This window comes from Pteropus alecto, unplaced genomic scaffold, assembly GCF_000325575.1.
Source record: "Pteropus alecto unplaced genomic scaffold, ASM32557v1 scaffold78, whole genome shotgun sequence".
NCBI classification, from domain to species: domain Eukaryota; kingdom Metazoa; phylum Chordata; class Mammalia; order Chiroptera; family Pteropodidae; genus Pteropus; species Pteropus alecto.
In genome coordinates, this window is record NW_006443124.1 from 11,095,073 (window position 1) to 11,117,316 (window position 22,244).

General features: G+C 47.1%; 1 protein-coding gene across 1 annotated transcript; it reads right to left on the bottom strand.

Annotated features, from left to right (window-relative positions):
* Positions 1 to 7,387: 7,387 nt before the first annotated feature.
* IL13 (interleukin 13) lies at positions 7,388 to 8,324 on the bottom strand. Its single transcript, XM_025040561.1, has 3 exons — positions 8,256 to 8,324; positions 7,920 to 8,024; positions 7,388 to 7,598 (listed from the first exon to the last, which is right to left on the bottom strand). Exons 1-3 carry the CDS (start codon positions 8,286 to 8,288, stop codon positions 7,491 to 7,493), a joined length of 246 nt encoding a protein of 81 aa, XP_024896329.1. The 5' UTR covers positions 8,289 to 8,324; the 3' UTR covers positions 7,388 to 7,490.
* Between the last annotated feature and the right edge of the window lie 13,920 nt (positions 8,325 to 22,244).

Genomic DNA, 22,244 nt, shown 5'->3' on the forward strand with positions numbered 1-22,244 from the left:
TAGTATTGTGAGGAACCTCCATGCTGTCTCTCATAGTGGCTGCACCAATTTACAGTCGCACCAACAGTGCGCAAAGGTTCCCTTTTCTCTGCGTCATCTTCAGCATTCGTCATCTCCTGTCTTTTTGTTAATGGTCAATTCTAACAGATGTGAAGTGGTTTCTCATTGTGGTTTTGATGTGCTTTACGTGATAGCGAGTGATGTTGAACACCTTTTCATGTACCTCTTGGCCATTTGTATATTGTCTATGGAAAAATATTTAGGTCCTTTGCCCATTTTTTTACATTAGATTCCATTGTTTTTTTTTTCTCCTAGAGTAAGTAAATCCTTCACCACACAGATGGGTGGGATTTATGATGAGAAGAGCAGACAGTTCCTTCCAGGACAGGTGGAGACTTCAAATTCAAGTCAACTATTATTTGGAGTAAAATGGTGCATTTTCCTGTGGAAAGGTTCAAGTTAATATAGTGAACTTGGAAGTGCAGACACACTGGAGCAGAGTGCGGGTGTAGCGTGCCCCTCACAAAGCCCTGGGGTTTGAGGAAGAGCTGGGGAGGAGGGGAGGTCAGCAGGGTCCTCTGCCGAGGAGGCTGTAAGGGGCAACAGAAAGCCATCCACATATCCAGCAGTTGTTTTTGTGACGCTTGCCTTCGCTGATAGCCAGACTCTGGTCTCAGGGCTCTGGGGGCAAAGATGTGACTCAGAAAAGGAATGTAATATGGGAACCAAGTAACTCAGAGGCCAAACACAGCTTCTTTTTTGCTTTTTGTTTTTTTCAATGGTTAGAGGAGGCCACAGGGAAAAAAGGGCTAGTTTTCCAGAACACTAAGAGTGACCAGAATGTCCCCTCAAAGGAAGAGAAGGAGGAAATGGACCGTCCTTTGCAATGTAGCTCCACAGTAGCCCTGCGTGCGTCTGTCTGGGCAGAGGCCAGGAAGGTAGGGACCTGCACGTCAAGGACAGACTCATCCAGCCCACAGGCATCATGGTCGCTGACAGTGTGAGGCGGGCAGGATGGGCTCCGAGGCTCAGAGGGAACCTGAAGATCTGCTTGGTGCCGGCCATGTCAGCCACAGACCTTCTCCCCTTGGCCCTGCATGAGAGCTGACAGCCAGCTCTGGCCCCTGTGTGGCCGCCGAGCTTTCCTTTCAGGCCCTGGAACATACCAATTATAAGCGCTGAATTTAGCAAACAAGCTACCTGTCCACACGGTGATCATGGGAGGTCGCTAACTCTTTCTGGGGCTCAGGTTCCTCACCTGTGAAATGGAATTAATGTAGCTTCTCCTCATGGGATTTCTCTGAGGAGTGAGTGACGGAACCGTGGAAAGTGCCAGGCACACGCCTCTCCATCGAGGGTGGCTGGCTGGACGCCTCCATAGCACACAGTGGGCCCACGCCGCCTGTCGGTGCTAGCTGCTCAACTGTGTCACTGTGTGACCTCGAGCAAACCACTCAGCTCCCTCAGTTAAGTGAGGGAGACAGCTGTACCTGCCTCACGAGGTGGTTCTGAAGAATACAAAAGTTAATCTTTTTAAAGTAGTTGGACTAGTGCCTGGCACATAGTGAGTGCTCTGCAGATGACAACACTATCGTGGTTATTATTATTGATCATATCTTTGGTTGGGCGAATGACTGTGATACTTAATAGGCAAACCCAAGTCTGGACAGGGCCAGTGGAGGCTTTGCCAGTGGACACTTCCCCACACACGTCTGTCCTGGATGTGTCCCCTTTTTAGTCTTTGAGAAGACTTATTTGGGGCGTCACCTCTAGTTGCTACACAGCAGCCCTCACATGTACCTGGATTCACTGCAGGAAACAAATACTGCTGTGGGCACCTTGGGCAGAAAGCATTTAATGCAGAAAGTAGGTGCTTGTCAACATGTTGCGGGAGGAGTAATGGAGCAGGCTCCAGGCTGGGCCCCAAACCCTGAAGAAGTGACCAATAGGAAGGACTGCTACCCTCGAGGCTGCCGCTGCATGTCTGAAGTTCAAAATCACACCCCCAAGACTGCAGTCCAGGGCCCTCAGAGCTGCCATCTCAGCTGCCTCCCGACACCCACAGAACTGCTCCGGGAGATAAAGTTCCCATGCCCACCCCCCCAAGGGGCAGGAAGGTGGCGTGTGCCTGCCCGCCTTCCGCAGCTCGCTGGAGAAGAGTTCACACCCAGACTTCAACTTCAAGGGCGTCTGGGAACTGGATCTGAGTTCAAGGGAAAGGCATGGTGGCCAAGCCGAGCAGCCCAGAGTCTGAGGCTCTTCGGTTGGTGGCTTCTGCCCCCCTCACGCTCACAGCCTTGGCACTTGCTGTCCCCACTCCCTGGACGTTTTCCTCCATTATGCTGAGTGCCTTTCTCCCTCCGTCAGTTCATCCAGATCTCCATCCCGCACTGTGTCACCAGGAAGGACTTCTCTGACCCCCTCACAACATGGCGGCCCCCACTTGCCCTTCAGCCCCTGGCTGCCTCCTTGTTCTCTGGAGCACCTGCCTCCAGCTGCACACTCTGCGTTCTCTTTGTGGATTCTCTGTCCCCACTATTACAAAACTCTGTTTTGTTCACCATGGCTTCCAGCTCCCAGAGCAGGGTCTGGCACCTGGTAAAGGCCTCTGTAGATACTTGTCGAAGAGATGGATGGAGCTCCACCCCACAGACAGGCAGTTGAGACTTGGCTTTGTCACAAGGGCAGTCAGGAGCACAGCTGGGACTGGAAGCCAGGGCTATTTGGACCCTGAAGTCCTTGTCCCGAGCCCCTGGAGAAGGCAGGAGACATGGGATCCTGAGCACAGATGCAAGGAGGACCCCTCCAAGGGGAAAAGGGACTAAGGGGAAGATGGAGCCAAGACAGGCAGGGCCTTGGACTCCAGCTTTGCTGAGTGGATGGTGAAGTCGTCTGTAGGCCACTGGCTTCTCTTTTCTTTGAGAAGTGGGTGGAAGTTCCTTCTCCTGAGAGAGGGAAGCTGGCCGAGGGGTCTGCAGGACCTCACCATCTGTCCGCAGGGCACGGACATCCCGGCAACCTCAGAGCCAGGCTGGCAGCCTACCCTTTCCTGTCTCATCTTGCCCCAGCCTGGCAGGCCGGGGTCACTGAAGGCGACCAAGAACGGAGAGGCTTTTTCTCTCTTTGGCAAGGCAGGATCTGACTGTGAGGTCCCCATCCATGGGAGGAGGGCTGCTGGCCCCTTCCCCACCCTCATTTTGATCAGCTCCCTCATGACCAGACATCAATTCCATGTTTTTAAAAATTTTTGTTTTTAATTCAATTTGCCTTTGTTCTCCAGTGGGAGATTAATGTATGCTCATCATAGAAAATGTAGGGAAAAAAAAAAAAAGTGTGATGGGAAAAGCAGTTGCTTTGCTAATGTGGTATTGCTGTGGCTCCTTCTGGCCGGGACCCCGGCTCGGCAGGGGCCGCAGACCCTCTGGCCGGTGTGACCCTGCTGGCAGACGCGGGTCTACAGCAGTCCCCCCGTGGGTGTCGGGAGGAGCCGTGGGGCCACAGGCTTGTGCAAATGATGCAGAACACGGAACTGACGAGAGTGGCTGTTTAATTTTGTCATCTGCGTCACCAGTGACCACACGGCAGCGTCTACATGGGCAGTGCAGTGGCTGGGGGTGGCCTCGCAGGATGCTTCGAGAATCACTTTCCACAAGAGAAGGGACTGAGGAGGGGAAGGAGAGAGAGCAACAGAAAGTGAGGTCGTAAGTAGAAACCCGCTTCTGGGATCTCGAAGCCTCCGTCACGGGGCCCCCCTGGCTGCCAGGAAATCAGTTGATCTGGGAAAGTTCGTTGCAAACCCTTTGCTCTGCTGCTTTTGGGTGGAGCCGAGAAATGGAGATAATGAGGCTTTATGACTTTTCTTTTTCAGAGTAGGAGTGGGCCGCGTGGGTGGGAGGGTGATCGTGGATACGGCCACCAGTTCTGACACCAGCCTCGCCCTCTAGAAGGGCTAGGGAACTGGCCGGCGTGTCCCAGTCCAGGCCGCCATCCGGAAGCGCCGGCCTCCTGGACTGGACCGGGCCTTCTCAGACAGGGGCGTCTGCCGAAGGGAAGAAAGGTTTTTTGAGTTTGCTCTACTGACCAACTGATTATGATCATAAGCAGAAGGCACTTCCCCGTTGATCATAATGAGAAAGTGATAAGCTGATGGACTTGATAAACCCCAGTGACACACGATGGAGGCCCTTGTCTTCCTGGGTCCTGAGCAGTTCAGGGGGCCAGCCTCGGAGAACCCCCAGGTGACTCAGGTGTTTCTGACACCTCATCTGAGCGGCAAACAAAGGTGTTTGGTGCCGAGTTCACAGGAAACTCGAGTGTCTCACTTCTCACTTGAGCCCCCGCCCCTCTTCCAGTGAAACCTCCCAGGCCTGGGGTTCCCGGGGGCGCCAAAGGGCTCTCTGCCCCGGGCCCCACAACCAGCATCTCCCCTCCCACTCACCAAGCACTCTGTCTCTTCCTGACCCCCTTTCTCTCCGAGGCCCGTTCAAGGGTCACCTCTGTGCATGAAAAAAGCAAGAGAGAAGCTGGTAGAGAAAACTCCCAGCAAATACTTCCGGGGGTCCGTCCCCGGCTGCTAATGCTCTCAGCCACTATGGCCGACACAGACCTTTTTGTTCTCTTTCTGCTTTTTCTTTCTCTCTCATCCCTGGCTGGACTCACCTCCCTGTCACCACCAGCGGTGGCTTAGTTCTGTGGCTCTGTGTGGAGTCCGTCTTCCCTGGAAGGCCCTGAATCCCCTCCAACTCACTGCACACCGCCCATGTCCCCTGTCTGGGGGACAGTCTCAGAGATGCAGACAGGGAGCTGTGGGTAGCCTTGGATGTGGCACACTGCGGACCCCTAGTGGTGGGGCCAGTGGCCCTGTGCTGGCAGCCGCAGGGCCATCCCGACTGGGTAGCCTGGAGTACAGCCTTGGGAAACTCTAAGGGACCCTCCCACACACAGGCACAATTCCAGCCTCTGTTCTTGGGAGATGCACATGGAATGTCACCAGAAGACTTTCCATCTTCCTTTTAGGGAGACAGGCCAACGCCGTGGTTGGGCAGAGAAGACACGGATCAAAAGCGATGCTACCAGCAGATAGATCGCTAAGTTCTGAATAAAAAAAATCAATCTTCCATAAATATCCTACTGGCCTAAAATCCTCGAATCTGGATGGAGGGGGTAGTAGAGACCTTGCCTCCCTCCGACCCTCATCCCTGACTTTGCAACCTCCCTGCCCTCCCGGGTCGAGCATCCTTCTCCAGACCCTCCATCATTTAAAGACACCTTTCTGGTGCTCGGCCTTGAGTGCATGTGGTGTCTTGGTTGTCACCAGCCAAGAAGGCTGGTCCAGTGCAGGCCATAGGCTGTCCTCAGCAAGGGTGGTGGGACTGAACAGGTTCTGAGACCCCTTGGGATCACAGAGACCAGTGCAGTCCCTGCTCTGCATGGCCCGTGGGACACTCAGCCCCCCTGCCCCCTCCCCAGGTCTTCCTTCCCCGGGCCAAGCATCCCTAGTATCCTGGACCATCGACTGTGGCTTCTTTCCTTACCTCTGCCTGAGTGCAAGTGTAGGGTCCACTCCATTGCAGTTTGTTGCGGTCATCCACTCCCTGGACAGGTCTTGCTATGGCCTCTGTTGCCTGCAGCAGCTCTCACCACTCCTGGGTGGCTGCCTCCACTGACTTCTGAGCATTGCTGTAGGTGTCCCCACAGGGCTCTGGGCTCCCCAGGGAGGGCACCTGCCTGCCACTCAGTGTTTGAGACTGGTCTCCGATGACCTACTAACCACTGCAAAGGTGTCTGTTCTTCTGGGGCAGCCTCTGCTCTGGGTACCTCCCAAAGATTCACAGCAGAAACCACTGCTGACGGGCACGACTGTTAGCTGTGGCTTGCTGAGGCTTGCTGCTTCTGGCACTCCAGCTGCTGGCCTGGGCCGAGGGAGAAGGAAAAAGACCTTGAGACAGTGAGCCATCTGACCAGGGCCCCATGGCCCTGGCTCTCCACTTCAGTTGTATCACAGTCCAGGGCCATAAGGCAGTTGGTGCATCTTCGTTCACAGAGGTGGCGAGTGTGCCCTCTCAGACAATGAGACCTGTTTAGAAATTGACTGAGCTGTCCCTAGAAAGTAGATAGTGAGCTCCCCATCAGGGGAGATGCCCAAACAGGTTGATGACAATATTATAAAAGTGGTGCATTCAGGCCAGATGACACTTGGACAGAGGGAGGCAAGATTGTTAAATGTATGGGCTTTGGAGTTGGAGTGAGTTTTGAGTTTAAAGGCCTGACTTTACTCCTTGTGCGACCTTGGGCAAGCCACCTTAACTTCTCTGAGCCTCAGAGAGGTTCTGAGGGAGACACCAGAGGGCGTGTGACTCATAAAAGAGCTGTGAGGGAGACACCAGAGCCTGGCCAGTCAGCAAGGGCTGTGATCATGAGATGACTTCTGAGGTCTGTCTGCTCCAGACACCCTCCTTGAACCCTGGCAACCTAGCCTGAGTGCCCTCCCTGTCTCTGCTGGCAGGACGTTGGAGATTTCCTCCAGGGTGGGACCCCTCCCCCAGTGGCTTGCTTACTTTTTTTCAGCCCAGGTCTTGTCCCTGGCTCCCATCCCTGGCTCCCACCCCCTACCCCATCCTAGACCCCTCCTCCAACTGACTGGCCTATGCAAGAGCTCCACAGAGTCTTGAGAGCACAGGCCAGCCTTCTTGAAGGCCAAAACATAAGGCAAACACCATCAGATCTTTTGTCATCTTTATTTCTGGCTTCCAGTTTGACAAAGCCAATGAAAACACATATCCAATGACCCCTCCTCTCAATTCATGCATACTATGTACAGTGTTCTAGGCTGTTCTTCTATATATTATTAACTCTGATAACATATTTTAATATTTAACTTTAAATACAAGGAAAAACAATAAATTACTTCTTGGCTGAGGGCCGACCGTGAGTAGACAAGAGCCTCGGCCTCAGGGCTCCAGTGAGGTAGCAGGATTCCGTGCACAGTACTTATTTCCGGGACTCACACCGGCCGCTTTAGTGCTGGAGCCCGAGTCCCCATGCCCTCGGCTCCAAGTTCTGGCAGCAACAGTCCCTCCCTATCCCCGGTACAGACAAATACATTAATTTAAATAACACACAGTAATAAATAAGGCTAAGAAGACTTATGCCTGAGATGCTCTCTGCCTCAGTTGCCCTTGTGTAAAGCAGGTTCCTCTTCAACCACGTGTCTGGCAAGAGTGGCACCCACTGTAATGCTACAATTTGCTCTGAGGAAAGAGAGGTCTGTGGGGCAATTTTTTCACCCTTGTCCCCCAAGCTAGGAGCCCCAGATGGAGGAGGCCGAGCCCCGAGCACCAAGGCAAGGGGCTGCTGAGGCCAGCTGGGCTGAAGGCAGGCAGCACAAGCAGAAGTCTAAGCTAAGGTCATACCCACTTCCCTCACCCTCCTCCCCATTTCCAGTTTGACATAGCCAATAATTCTGCTAGTTTTTCATGCTTCAGTTGAATTCAATTCAATTTTCCATGGCGAACAATTTTCCTCAGATGTTGGAGCAGGTCTTTGACAAACCGGGTCACCTCAACTTTGGTGTCTCTGATGGGCTGGCTGGAAACCTGCTGTAGGACAAAGAGGCCGGCACGTTAGTGAGACAATGCCAGAGCCAGGATGGCCAGCTTCCACCCGGGGCTTCCCAGGGACCGGCCTGTTGCATCCTCACAGAAGCCCCCATTAGGCAGGTACTGTTATTACCCTCATTTTACAGATGTGGCAACTGAAGCGCAGGTGGGAGTCAGGCCCCCTTGAGCCCAGGTTCTGAAATCCCAAAGGCCACGTTCCTGCTGCCACAGTGGACGCCCCCTGGTGGGGGGACACTTGGCCAGCTTCCCCTGGAGCTGGCAGGAGGGGTGCAGGGTGGGGGTGCGGGGCAGGGAGCTTACCCTAGATGAGGGCTTGGGAGAGCAGAGTGTGCTCAGCATCCTCTGGGTCCTTTGGATGGCATGGCAGTCAGAGACGTTGGTCAGGAATTCCAGGGCTGCACAGTACTGCAGGGGACAGAACGCTGCGTGTCAGGCCCTGCTGGGCACCCCCAGTGTGTTTAGAGGAGGAGGGAGACTGAGGCCTGCAGGTGGTGGGTCTGGGTGGTGACGTGGGGCCCAGATGATGAGGGGAGAGAGAGAAGCTCTCGAAGCTTGCTTGGGACCTGCAGCCCTGTGAGCAGGGCTCAGAGAAGACACGCCTAGCCACCTTCATCCCAGCACCCAAGTTGTCCTTACCGGGTTAGCTGTCAGGTTGACGTTCCACACCATGCTGCCATTGCAGAGGGGTCCCTGGTGAGCAAAAAGCCAGTGAGCTGAATGCTGGCAGGGGTCCCAGGCTTGCCCCAGTCAGCCCAGGCCAGGTCTCTGTGGGGATCAGGCCCACAAGCATCCCTGGCACAACATTGAGGGAGGCCCTGCCTCCTCAATGTTACTGAGCCTCATTTCCTGTTCTGCACAGTGGGGGAGACCCACTGTCCAAGGATCTCTGAGCCAAGAGAGGAAATGAAATGACACAATCAGTAAGGGTCAAGCCTTGTACGAAGTTTGCCATGGCTAGGGTAGGACAAAAGACACCAGGCCTGTCAAAAGGGGGCCTGTAGGGAAGGGCCAGGACAGGGTCAGTGAGGGAGAGGGTGGCCAGGACAAGCAGATACGAGGCGGTGCCATCTAGCGTTTAAACACCCTGCCTTCTGAACTGGGGAGCACTGAAGTTCGAATAGGCACTCTGGTGTTAGCCAGGCCTGGTTTGACTCCTGCTTTTGTGAATTAGCTTCACTGAGGCTTAGTCAGTAAAACAGGGTCATTGTACCTGCCTCTTGAGGTGGTCGGCAGTGAAGAAATGACATGCAAAGGGCCAAGCCCAGCACATAATCAGTGCTCAGAAAGTGTGAGCTGTCACCACTAGGGAGAGGTGAACCAGTCTGTAAGAACGGGCTTAACCACGATGCCGTAAATAATGGCCCTATTATTGCCTTTGAATCCTGCTGGCAGGTGCCAAAATGGTTCTGAGATGGTACTGGCCTCCTCCACTTTCCTCTATTTAGAAATGGCTGAGAAATTGCTCTGTTCAGGGCCAGGCTGGGGAGTAGGTGGGACCTAGGGCTCTGCCACGTCCTTTCATGGGGGCATCCATATTGTCGCACCCCCAGCCTGAGTCCTCTCTCCCCTTGATGGCCAGGCCTGTCCCCTGGTCCACAGGGCTTCTTCCTGACCCACAGGCATCTTAGCAGCAGGCCTGGCCTTCACAGCCCAGACCATGACCAGTACCCTTCCCCGGAGTCACCCACCCAGCACCCTCAGAGCTGGGACCCTGGCCAGTGGGCACTCACCTTCTGGGTGATGTTATTCAGCTCCTTAATGAGCTCCCTGAGAGCCGTGAAGGGAGAAGGCACAGGGCCTGGGGAGGCGAAACCACCAAAGCAGGTGAGAGTGACGACCAAGGTCAACCAGAGCGCCATGGAGCCCAGAGCCCAAATGAGAGGAGCCAGGAGCAGTCACGAAGGCTGGCTTAAGCTGAATGGCTTGTGGCCTTGGTCTCTTGTGGCAGCTTTTATAGGCCCAAGTGGTGACGCTCTCATTCTGGTCCCCGCTTTGGCGGGCACTATCTAGAAACCACATCTTTACTCTTCTTGATTTTACTTTGTGGAAAATCCAGCGTCACATAAAGGAAAAGTTTGATTTCTTGTGGACTTAGTATCTAGAGGGATCTGGGGGCAGTTTCCAAGGTCTGGATGAACTTACTCAGGGGTAGTGAGAGGGCCTTGAGGGGAACCTGGTGTCAGCCATGCCAGCTCGAACTCCAGCAGTCTTGCTTGGTGACCAACCCTGAGTGCCCGCCCGGGGTCTGTCCTCAGACCTATTTGGGTCACTATATGTGCTTGGGCAGACAGTGTTACGACCCTAGTCCACCAGGTATGGGAACTGGGGGATTTTATTTATTCAGTGAACTGGTCTCTTGCATTACCAAAGTATTACTTGCTTTGGATACAAAATACAAACGGAAAAAGGAGCAGAGTGAAGTTCACTTCTTTTGGTTCACCTGGTTCCCCAATAGCCCCAATGTAGGAAGGATTCTAAAAGTTCAGATTCTCAGGTCTCCACTGAAAGATCCAGTCAGATTCGAGGATCCTCCTGGGACCTTTAGTTTTTAAGGCTGCTTTGATGATAACTAAGCACAGGCAGCTGGGACCCTGGGAACTTCCCCAGGCCTTGGGCGTGGACCTGTCCTGCTGGGACCCCCTTCAAGTGCCAGTTCTGTGGGAGGTAGCTGAGCCTTAACCCAGTTCAGAGAGTGTGACTGTTCCCAGTGTCACTGAGACCTGGGGGACCATGTTTGCCCATCAGTCTTCGTGGGACCAACCCCTGCCCTCAAGTTTCCCTTCTGCAGAATGAGGGCCTGCTGAGTCCCCCATGAGCAGCCCACCCTCTGCAGGGACTCTGGCAGGTAACCATTTTCCTGCTCTTCCCTCATTTCTCTAGAAGTCCTCCAGAAACCTCCACGACAGAGGCGGCAGCATTTGCGTGTTGGGTGCTGATGTCACGCTGTCTCCCTCTCTGCTTCCTCCCCTAGCCCTAAGCTACCTGCCCTTCCGGCCCCGCTCGCCACCCCTCACTTAGGCTCCTCTGTCACCCTCTATGGAGCTCAACCTCCAAAAAGGGTCTTCCAAGAGGTGCTGGAGCTGTCCCTTTTTCTCAGAAGCCTCATAGCCTTTGGACTCTTTCTTCCCACCCATAACATAACCCCCCACTTCTCTTCTGTCCAAACCCCAAGCTTTCCACCCAATTGCCGGCCCTGATTGCGGAAGCCTGCGCCGCGTGGCCTCTCTGTGTCTGGCCTGCTGCCGCTTTGTGGGCCTCAGTATCCTCGTCTGTAGAATAGGCCCAGTGGCATCTCATGTGGGGTCTCTGTGATGGGGAAAGGAGTGGGGAACCACCATGGGCTGCGCAAGTCCCAGAGCCCTGCGCTAGGATGAGTCAACGCCTCCCCACTCCCCAGGACAAGCAAAACCCAGGCGGGGAGCTGTGGGAGGGGCGCCCCCGCGCGTAGGAGAAGGCGCCCGGCCCGGCGGTCGCGGCGATGCCCCGCGGAGATAGGGGCGCGGCCTTATGTAACGGGAGATGGGGCCGATATGCCTGCCGGCTCGGCGCTCGGCCCTCCTCCGCGGCCTCGGGCGGTGGCCGGTGCCGGATGGAGTGCTGAGGGCGCATCCCCGCTATCGGCAAAGCTGCTCCGCGCCGGCCCCACAGGTCGAAGGCCCGGCGAGGGGGCGGTGATGGGACCGCACGCCAGGCCGCCCGGGGCCTGGCTGAGCACGCGGGCCCTATGGGCCCAGAGCGCACTGGCGGGGGCGTGGTGCAGGTTCAGCTGCCCGCACCTGGGCCGGGGTCCCCCTGGGGCCGATGACCCTGCGGGGGACGAAGCCGAGCTGCCCCGTCCCTCTTTTTGCCCTGCCACCGAGGGCGCCCGGGCCGCGCCTTCGACGGTGGCTCGAGAGACTCTGCCGGCCCTCAGCCACAGGACGAGCCCTGCCGCTCACGTCAACCTGTCTGTGCTGGTATTTCTTGATTTTCTGCGAGGCTCCATTCACCCTCCGATAATTGTAATCGACGCAAACTACAGAAAGGCTGCTCCAGCACTTGACACCTGTGGCTCGCAACTCCCCTACAGCCCGCAGCATGGACCTTCGGGTCTGGGTCTGACAGGTGCAGACCTGGCGTTCAGGAACCAGGAGGAGCCTGGCCCCCGGCGCGCCGCGCTGTCCCAAGAGGGGTGGGGTGGGGGGTGGGCACGGCTGGGTCTGCGACCGCCCTTCCTGCGGACAAACCCGCCCTGCGCAAAGTTTCAGAAAGCTTCCTTCTCCAATTTTCTCCAACTTTGGGTCCCTATTGGAAATAAAATATGTCCATTCAGTAGGAGTAGGGCTGGGGGAGTTGTTTCAATAATTTAAAATATCCAACTTATTCGATTTTTATTTGTATGGAAATTTTAAGTGCATGTAAAATTTTTACATCAAATAATTAAGGAGGTCGATAATGAAAAACAGCAGTTTTGAAAATCAGTTCTACATAGTCTCTTGCATTTCTGCACATCTTGTGAGTGAGGCACTGACTGCCTTACTTTGTTTCCTACTATCTTTGTAGGCGTAATAGCTAATGGCCTGAAGCAAAAGGCAGGCAGACCTACTGACCATTATTAAAAATTCAGGTTCTCTAAGCTCAGGCTTCATTTCCTGTAAGGCAACCCACTGAGTGTACAGGTTCTGGCTCTCTTGGCACTACTTTGTGAGGATTGGGATTCAGGGAACAAAGTAAAAAAGCTAATACTCATATTACTGATGTGAATAATAAACTGTTCTTTGTCTCAGCTCCAAGAGTCTTGTGTGTCTTCTGCTATCCTCCATGAAAACTGTGGGAAACTAACTCATTAGCATGCAAGCAGGGTAAAATCTCAGCGTTCATTGTTGACAACAGCCCCCAACTCTTAATCTCTTCTCCAGAGGAACCATGATTTTAACTGTTTCTTTCGGTATTTACCTCCTCCTCATTTCTAAAAATCTTGATTGTCAGATGTAGCCATAATGTGTGGTCTACGATGGATGTTTATTTCTCTTGAGTCCTTGCCATTCTCCCACTTTAATCCTTCCTTTTCCCCATCCTACCAGTATACAGAGATCATAATTTGGGTCAGTCAAAAGCCTTGTTTACCGTTTACATAATTATATTAATATACTCACAGCCAAAGCACTACGATTATTTTTGTTTTCTCTCAAAACTTTTTCCCTCTGGATTTAATAATTGTCTTGTTTTTCCATTTGCTTAGTTTTCTATGCTGATCTCAGTGATTTAACCCTAAATTCTTGGCCTCTTATATAATCTCTTCTCAAGAGATTTGGGTAAATAAGATTTTCTCACAATTTCATCTCCCTAAGAAAGTCTTCCCTGGAGGCTGCTGACCTGCTGTGATATGGACAGCTGCCCGTTGACCGCCCCCCCCTCCGCCCCTCTACGCAGTGGTTACCCTGATGTCTTCTGTCACCATTGCCCTGGAATTCCTTGGCCTCTGTCCTATGTGACTCTTCTGTTTTTTGTATCCCAGGTCTTCCTCTTTCTTGAGAAGACACATCCTCATAAACACAGAATTCCAGGCAAGAAATAATTTCCTTTCAGAATCTTGAATGCCTGAGCTATTGCCTCCTGTCTTCCAATATTGCTGTTTAGAAGTCGGGAAGCTTTTTTGAATCCAAAACTTTTCTCTGTCTCAGGAAATTTGTAGAAAATTTTCCTGGTTCCCATGTTCCAAATTTTACAATTATGTACCTTGGTGTCGTTCTGTTTTCATCTATGATAACACAAACACAGTGAGCCCTTTCAAACTGAAAATATGTTATTCGATTCTGGAAAATTGTCTTTTAAAAAATAAAAATTTCTGTTTTCATTTATTAAATTTTGTCGTCATTGGTTTTAAAACTTGGTTTTGTTTTTTAGAGTTTTAGATTCACAGCAAAATTACAGAGAGTTTTCATATACTCAAGGTCCCCACGCACGCACAGCTTCCCTCATTATCATCATCCTCCCACTGAGTAGTACATGTGTTACAAATGATGAGCCTTCACTGACACATCATTATCACCCAGTCTATAGTTCACGTTAGGTGTACCTTCTATGGGTTTTAACAAGTGTATAAGGACATATCCACTGTTCTAGAATCATGAGTAGTTTCACTGCCCTAAAAATCCTCCATGCTCCACCTATCCATCTCTTTCTTCCTCTTTAACTCTAGACAACCACTGATCTGTTTACTGTCTCCATAATTTTGCCTTTTCCAGAATGTCATATAGTTGGAATCATATACTATTTAGCCTTTTCAGATCGGCTTTTCCCACTTAGTAATATGCATTTAAAGTTCTTCCACGTCTTTTTATGGCTTGATAGCTCATTTCTCTTTAACACTGAATAGTATTTCATTGTCTGGATGTATCATGGTTTATTCTTTCACTTACTGCTGAAGGGTATCTTGATTGCTTCTAACTATTGATAATTGTGAATACAGTGCTATAAACATCCATGTGTAGGCTTTGTGTGGACATGTTTTGAGTTTGTTTGCATAGAGTGTGTTTAGTTTTTGTAAGTGGAGGTGCCATTTTGCATTCTTACCAGCAATGAGAGAGAGCTCCTGTTGCTTTGCATCCTCATGAGCACTTAGTGTTGTCAGTGTTTTGGGTTTTGGCCTTTCGAAGAGGTATCTCACTCTTGTTTTAATTTGCATTTCCCTGATGACATACAATGCTGAGCATCTTTTCATATGCTTACTTGCCATCATTATATCTTTTCTGGTGAGGTATCTATTAAGGTCTTTGGCCCTTTTAAAATGTGGGCTGTTTGTTTTCTTATTGTTGAGTTTTAAGTGTTCTTTGTATGTATTGAATAACAGTCCTTTATCTGACAAGTCTTTTCCAATTATTTTCTCCCAGTTTGTTATGTCTTTATTCTCTTGACAGTGTCTTTTGAAGAGCAGCATTTTTAAATTTTAATGAAGTCCAGCTTATCACTGATTCCTTTCATGGATTGTGTTACATGTAAAAAGTCATTGCCAACCCAAAGTCATCTACAATTTTTTCTGTTATCTTCTAGGGGTTTTATAGTTTTGTGTTTTACACTTAGGTCTGTGATCCATCCATTTGAGTTACTTTTTATGAAGGGTGTAAGATCTGTGTCGAGGTTTTTTCTTTTACATATGGATGTCCAGTAGTTCTAGTACTATTTGTTAAAAAGATTATCTTTGCTCCATTGTATTGTTTTTGCTACTCTGTCAAAGATCAGTTGATTATACTTATGTGGGTCTATTTCTGAGCTCTCTATTCTGTTCCGTTGATCTATTTGTCTATTCATTTTCCAATGCCATGCTGCCTGATTACTGGAGCTTTATAGTAGTCTTATGTTAGGTAGTGTCAGTTCTCCAACTTTATTTTTCTCCTTCAATATTTTGTTGGCTATTATTTTGCCTGTACATCTTTCTCTACCCATTCACTTTTATTCTATGTTTTATATTTAAAGTGGGTTTATATTTGGGTCTCCTTTCTTGACCTACTATGACAATCTGTAATTAATTGGTGCATTTAGGCTCTGATGTTCAAAGTGATTATTGATAGTTAATATCTGCCATAATTGTCACTGTTTTCTATTTGTTGCCCTTGTTCTTTGTTCCTATTTTTGTTTTCTATTCTTTTTCTGCCTTTTTTTTTGTTTTAATTGAGCATTTGATATGATTCAATTTTCTCTCCTTGATAAGTATGTTAGTTATACTTCTTTTTTACTTTTTTTTTTTTTTGGGTGGTTACCCTAGAGTTGGCAATACGTATTTACAACTAAACCAAGTTCATTTGCAAATAACACTATACCACTTCATGGGTAGTGTATCTTATAATAACAAAATAATCCTAATTCCTCCCTCTCATCCTTTGTTTCATTATTGTCATTCATTAACTTCATTTATGTAATTATATGACATTCATATAATCATTTCATTAATTTCACTTTACATAAGCATGTATGCTTATGTATGTGTATATTTATATAAAGCATATAATTAGATACATTGTTGTTATTACTCTTTTGAACAAATTATTGTTAGATCAATTAAGAATAAGAAAAATAAATGTTTATTTTACTTTCACTTATTCCTTCTCTGATGCTCTTCCTTCCTTTATGTAGATCTGAGTTTTATCACTTTTCTTCTTTCTAAAGAATTTCTTATATCATTTCTTGCGAGGTAAGTCTATTAGCAGCAGATTGCCTCAATTTTTGTTTGAGAAAGCCTTTATTTCTCCCTCAGTTTTGAAGGATAATTTTGCAGCCATTGGCTGGTTATCAAATTGGGGAGCCTCCCATGCCATCTTCTCTAAGTCATTTCTGGCAGGCAGGGCAGCTTCCCCAGAGAAGATTCACCCTGTCTCCGACCTGGCTGCCAGCACTTTGGCGGCCAAGGGCTGGTAGAAGGCGGGGAGCGGGGGTCTCAGCATCTGCTAATTGTTCACTTATCACCCTGATTTCAGCACAGCGAGGCTGCCCTCAACCGTGCCTAGAGTCCTTGGTCCAGATATGCTCTCCAGAGGAAAATACATCCATTTTTTGCTGGAGTAGGGTCACTTAACTTTGAAGAGTGGAAATTGGGATATAACTGCTTCTTAAACCAAGTTTCAACTTATTATCACCCTTCCCCATCCAGAGGTACTTGGTCTTCTGCCAGTTCCTGAGCATTTGGGGCCATCTGTGCATCAGAATAAGTTTTTGTGGCTTCTCTGTGGCTGGTTTTGGATTCAGTTTTCTTGGGTCAACCAAGTAGTCTGCCTGCTGACAATCTGCTTTCTACCTTTCAATATGCTGTTGCTATTTCCCCTTTCTCCCATTTTGGTGGATTTAAACCTTATAAAAATTCAGTTGCTGTCATTTTAGTGGATTATCAAGTGGGAGTTTATGTGTTCATTCCACTGCTTTTGCTTGGAATATATGTTTTTAGTGTAGAGAATTTATGAAAGAGACAAGCAATGAGAAGCAAGCATTAATCTTGCACCCCTTTGACCTGGCACTGGTAAACTTCAGTATCTCTTAATAGCCCTTTTTCTATGTACATTCATATTCTATTACGAAAATGGGATAATACATTATATAACTTTTACTATCTTTTTTCACTTAAACAAAGGGCATTCTCTAGTTAGTATTCTGCATTTAAAAAATTATACAAAAAATGTCATTGCGTAAAGTGCAGATATGCGAATAAAGAAAAATCCCCCCCAAATCCCAGCTACCAGAGATAATAATCCCTGTAATATTTTCTCTGTCATTCTAGTTAAGGGATGTGTATAAGTATTTTATTTCCAAACTAAAACTGAAATATTTGCCTTTGTAAATATTCAGCCTAGTGCGGAAGACATGTTTTAAATGAATGATTACAAATAATTCACAGAACAATTACAAGTTAATTTATTCATTCGGTAAACGTTTATTAATTGCTTGCTATGTGCCAGGCACTAAACAAAACAGCACTGTCCTTACTTCTGTATAATCTCATTGGAACTATTTTCAAGTCACTGATTTTTTTTAGTTTTTTTCTGTCAGTTCAGATTTGCTGTTGGGCTCCTTGAGTGAATTTTTATTTCAGTTATTGTATTCTTCAACTCTCTAATTTTTATTGTTCTTTTTTAAAAACATAATTTCTACCTGCTTAATGATAGTCTTTGATGAGGCATCATTATCTGTCCCCTTACTCTCCTTTGAACTATTACTGTCATATAAATTACATCTTTATACACTATAAGCCCACCGATATGGTGTTTAAATTATTTCTTAATGTGATTGTTTTAAATTAGATAACAGAATTACAAACCAAAATACAATTATACTTTTATTTTACCTATGTATTTACCTTATTGGAGCTCTTTATTTCTTCATGTGGATTCAAGTCTAGTTTCCTTTCATTTCAACTTAAGGATTTTCTTTTTAGTATTGTAGGGCAAGTCTGCTGGATATAAATCATCTTTTTGTCTGGATAGTTTTTGAGGATAGTTTTACTGGATATCGAATTCTTGTCTAGTCTTTTTCATTCAGCACTGTTAACGTGTCACCCCCCGCCTTCTGGTCTCCATTGTTTCTAAGGAGAAGTAGCTGTTAATTTTATTGAGGTTTCTTCACTGCTTTCTCTTGCCTCTTCCAAGATTCTCTGTCTTTGTTTTTTGACAGTTTGACTATGATGAATATAAGTGCAAATATCTTTGAGTTTATTCTATTTGGAGTTTGTTCTGTTTCTTGGCTATGAAAATTAATGTTTTTCATAAAATTCAGGAAGTTTTTGGCTACTGTTACTACAGATATTCTTTCTGCCTCTTTCTCTTTGCTCCTCTGGGATTTCCATTGTGCTTGGTATAGTCGGTATACTGATATGTTTGAGTGTCTCACAGGTCTCTGTTCACTTTTCTTCATTCTCTATTCTGTCTGTTCTGTAGACTGTATAATCTCATTGGAACTATTTTCAAGTCACTGATTTTTAGTTTTTTTTTTCTGTCAGTTCAGATTTGCTGTTGGGCTCGAGTGAATTTTTATTTCAGTTATTGTATTCTTCAACTCCCTAATTTCTATTTAGTTCTTTTTTAAAAATATAATTTCTATCTGCTTAATGATAGTCTTTGATGAGACATCACTATCATACTTTAATTATTTAGACATGGTTTCTTTTAGTTCTTAGAACATATTTATAGTTGCTGACTAAAGTCTTTATCTGGACTTTCTCAGGGAGCTTCTATTGACTGCTTTTTCGGGCTGTGTATGGGCCATATATTTGTTTCTTTGCATGTCTAATAATTTCTTGTTGAAAACCAGAAATAATGTAATGTGTCAACTCTGAAAATCAAATTATCCCTTTTTCAAGGTTTGTAATTATTTGTTGCTGGTTGTTATTGCTATTTATTGTCTTTCCTGGACTAATTATGTAAAATTGTATTCTTTGTCATGAGTGGTCACTGAAGTCTCTATTCATCTTTAGTGGTAAGTTAATAATTGGATAGAGATTTCTTTTTATTGCCTTGAACTAGTAAGTTTCTAAGCTTTTGTTGAAGGGGTGTGTGTGTGTGAGAGAGATGACTGATTGATTGATTGGTCATGTTTTCAATGCTCCAACAGTCAATTTACAACTGTACCTCAGCTTTCACTTCTTGCACGAGTAGTGTCAAGGACAGCCAGGTCAAAGTATAGGGACAAAGCTCTGATACACACATGAACTTCCACATTCTCAGGAATGTGTTCAAGCTTGTCAAAGACCCCATGGATATCTCCTTCCCCAATTTTTCCTTTTAAGTTTTTCCTTACTCTCTTGTTGGCCCCAACTAGTAATGTTGGCTCAGGCAGCTGCAGTGTTAACCAATTACCATTGATTGCCTACAGCAGGTAGGACTGTTTGTCCAGTGAGCCTGCGTCGGGTCAAATAAAGACAGGTAGTGAGGATGGAGAGTTTAAGTGAGCTGCCAGAATGTCAAATTGCGGCAGTTCTCTCGGGCTGAAGATTGTCGGGAGCTCCAAATCCATTCTGCTTCCTCCAGCGGCTGTTGGTTTCCACAGGTACTATAGTTATGTTGGTTTTCAAAGCTGCTACAGAGACAGGGATAGGGGAACGGGATTAGGGCAAGTTAAAATTCACTGGCTTTTTTCACTGAGATTCAGCTGTTTCTTGAAGAAACACTTCTTGGTTTGTTGCAAGCCTTTAGTTAATTTCCAAAGTTCTAAAAAAGTTTATTTTGACAGTTTTTGCTAGTGTTCTCACTGCTTTTGTGGAGAAGCAGATTTTTGGCAGTCCTTACTCTTCCCTTATGGACATAGAAATCCTTAAAACCATAAATTTACTCTGATGCTTTGGATTCAACTCAACACTGTGAGTTCTTCATATAGCCTTTCACCATTCTGGATATGCAAACATCTTTCTTCAACAGTGAGAAACTCGGTTCTTATATATATGTGTTTGATTTTGATATATAAAGGGGTTTCAGAATTGCTAACCCGCACTCCGGTGAAAAACATTTAGAAAGATGACTAGAAACTATGTTGAGAACAAACTGTAGGGGCAAGACCCAAGTCCAAATCACTCACAGCCGTTAGGTGGTTACTTATTGAGATTAGAGATGGTGGTGGCTTGGATGAGAGCAGTGGTGTTTTAGATGGTAAGGCATGGTCAGATTCTGGATGTATTTTGAAAGCTGAACCCACAGTATTAAACTATGGGTTGGATGTGGGATATGAGATTAATAGAACGAGGGAGGACGCTAACATTTTTACCTGAGCAATTGGAAGAATGGAGTTGCCATTAATTGAAAGCCTATGGGATGTGCAGTTTCCAGGGGAAAGACTAGTTTCAGTTATTTTAAGTTTCAGGTGTCTATTAGATATCCAAGTGCAAGTAGATGTCCGGTAGACAGTTTAATGAGAGTCGAGTTTGGAGGAGATCTGGACTAGAGACTAATTTGAGGAGCAGCATCCAAGTGATTATTAAAGTTGCTGTCAGGGCTCTGCCTCTATCCTAAGAATTTCCAGTGTGCTCCAGTCCGTTTCTGCTTCTAGCTGTATCTCTGCCAAAAGTTTTTTGTTTTTGTTTTTGTTTTTTTTTTTACTTGTGGAAGGCAGCTCTACTGGTGTATGTAGCAAGCCAGTAGCTATCTCACCTGGAATAGCCCTCAGTGACTCTCGGGGATTGGTATACACATACCCAGCTCTCTTGCCTCTCAGGTGACATAATTCCGAGGCATATATTTTGCCAGATTTCTCAGCATCTCTCTCTGTGGGATTAAGCCACAGTCACCTACTATAGTAGCTGGCTTAAGAACACACTCTTCACTGGCTGTCTTCTCTCTATAGTTCCCGCAGTCTCCTACTGTTTATTCTCACTCAAGTCGTTTCAGATTCTGCTTCTGGGAGAACCCAAATGGAGGTAATAATTTTAAGGCTAAGAGACTGGGTGAGATCACCAAGTGAGACAATAAGGGGTGCAGGCTCAGACTGAGCACCACAGAACTGCTACATTTGAAGGTTAGGGGAATGGGGGACCAGCAAAGGAAACTGTGGTGCCAGGAGGCCGGGGGTTGTCAGGAATGTTTGAGGATAGAGAGGGGCAAGACAGTTGAGGGTCTATGCAAGACAGCAATGTACTGATGAACTGTGGGATTTAAGGTATACAAGGAGAGAAGGCATGAGAGAAATGAAGAACTGAACAAGTGGTTGAATCAATGGATTGAAATCCTGGTGGGCTAAAAGAATTGCTGGGTTGGAGACCACAGGAGTGGATTGTGAAGTACAAGGGGGGCTGCCGGGGACTGAGATGCTTCACAATGAGGCTGTGGAGGGTTGCAGTTAGTCTTTAAAAGAGTCGGACCCTGGATTAAGACTGTGGAGTATCTTCTCACTGGAAGAAAGAACAAGGAGCCAAGAGGCCATAGGGTTGTATTAGATCATTTGGATACTGAAATTGCCAATGACTATGAAATTAGAATTGGAGAATGACAGCGATCTGGGAGCCGAAACTCTCAGTGAATAAGGGGGAGTGACCAGGCTGTGGGCTAAAGAAAGCTGCAACAAGAAAGAGAACAGTGAAGATACGAAATTTTTCTTGGACACACCATACTATGTTCCATGCTGTTTCTAAGTAGTTTATAGTCATTTAATCCTCAAAACAACCCTAAAGATAGGTACCATTTTTACTACTTTTACAGATAAAGCAGAAGCAACAGGATAAATGACTTGCCCAAGGTCCTAAAGCTAGTGCGTGGTGTGCTAAGATTTGAGCCCAAGTAGTCTGATTCATATTCATAACCTCCATCCTGTAATGCCCATTCATTCCACGTGTGAAGGAAGGGGGTTAAATGGAGAAGCGGGGATAACAGTGATCTAGAGGCATCGACGAAAAGCAAGAAGGGCACCTGCCCTATCTACAAGCATTGTGATACAAGAACAGGAGGGAAAGGAGCCCTGGGTAAGCTGCACCCTCGGGGGAAAATCTGACTCAAATTTGGGAAGTCTGTTTTGATTTATGTTTCACTGCCTATATTTATCTTGTATTGCCTTTGTCGTTCCTTATTGCAATGGCTAGACCTTTCAGATATTGATAGAAGGTAACTGGTTTTATTTAATGGAAATGTTTCATTTTTTGCTGTTGACATGAATTTTGATTTGATGGCAAATGACATTAAGAAAATATCCTTTTATTCTTTGCAATATTATGGGTTTGCCAAAGATAGACGTTGAATTTTATCAAATAATGGTGTTAGGTGTCTTATCAGAATTTTTTCCCCTTTGGCTTTATTGATGACTTTTGTATGAACAGATTTCTTTTTCTGAAATAGTCTTGTACTCTTGGGATAAAAACACCTTGGTTATTTATGTTTAATATGTGACTAGAACTGATTTGCTCTTATGAATTCCTGTATCTGTGCTGAGTGAGAGTTGGTCTGTCATTTATTCTTGTGATACCTTTGTCAAGATCTTGCTAGCCTTGTAAATTTCAAAGCTAACTAGGGTGACTGAACACTGTCACGAGAAGGGGCTCTGGACAGGAAGTAGGTGGCTGAGTGGTGGCTGTGCTGCTTGGCCCATTCATCCAGGGATTGGGCGAGGGTCCGGACCAGACTCTTTCAACAAGGGTTTTCATGTGAACCACAGAACACAGGAAATTATCTGAGTAACTCTTTTTTC

Excerpts from the sequence above, each read along its gene's own strand:
- IL13 (XM_025040561.1), bottom strand. The coding sequence starts at position 8,288 with ATGGTGTGGAACGTCAACCTGACAGCTAACCCG. Across the intron at positions 8,025-8,255 it reads TCAACCTGACAGCTAACCCG|TACTGTGCAGCCCTGGAATT; the intron begins GTAAGGACAACT and ends TGTCCCCTGCAG. Across the intron at positions 7,599-7,919 it reads CTCCCAAGCCCTCATCTAGG|CAGGTTTCCAGCCAGCCCAT; the intron begins GTAAGCTCCCTG and ends TTTGTCCTACAG.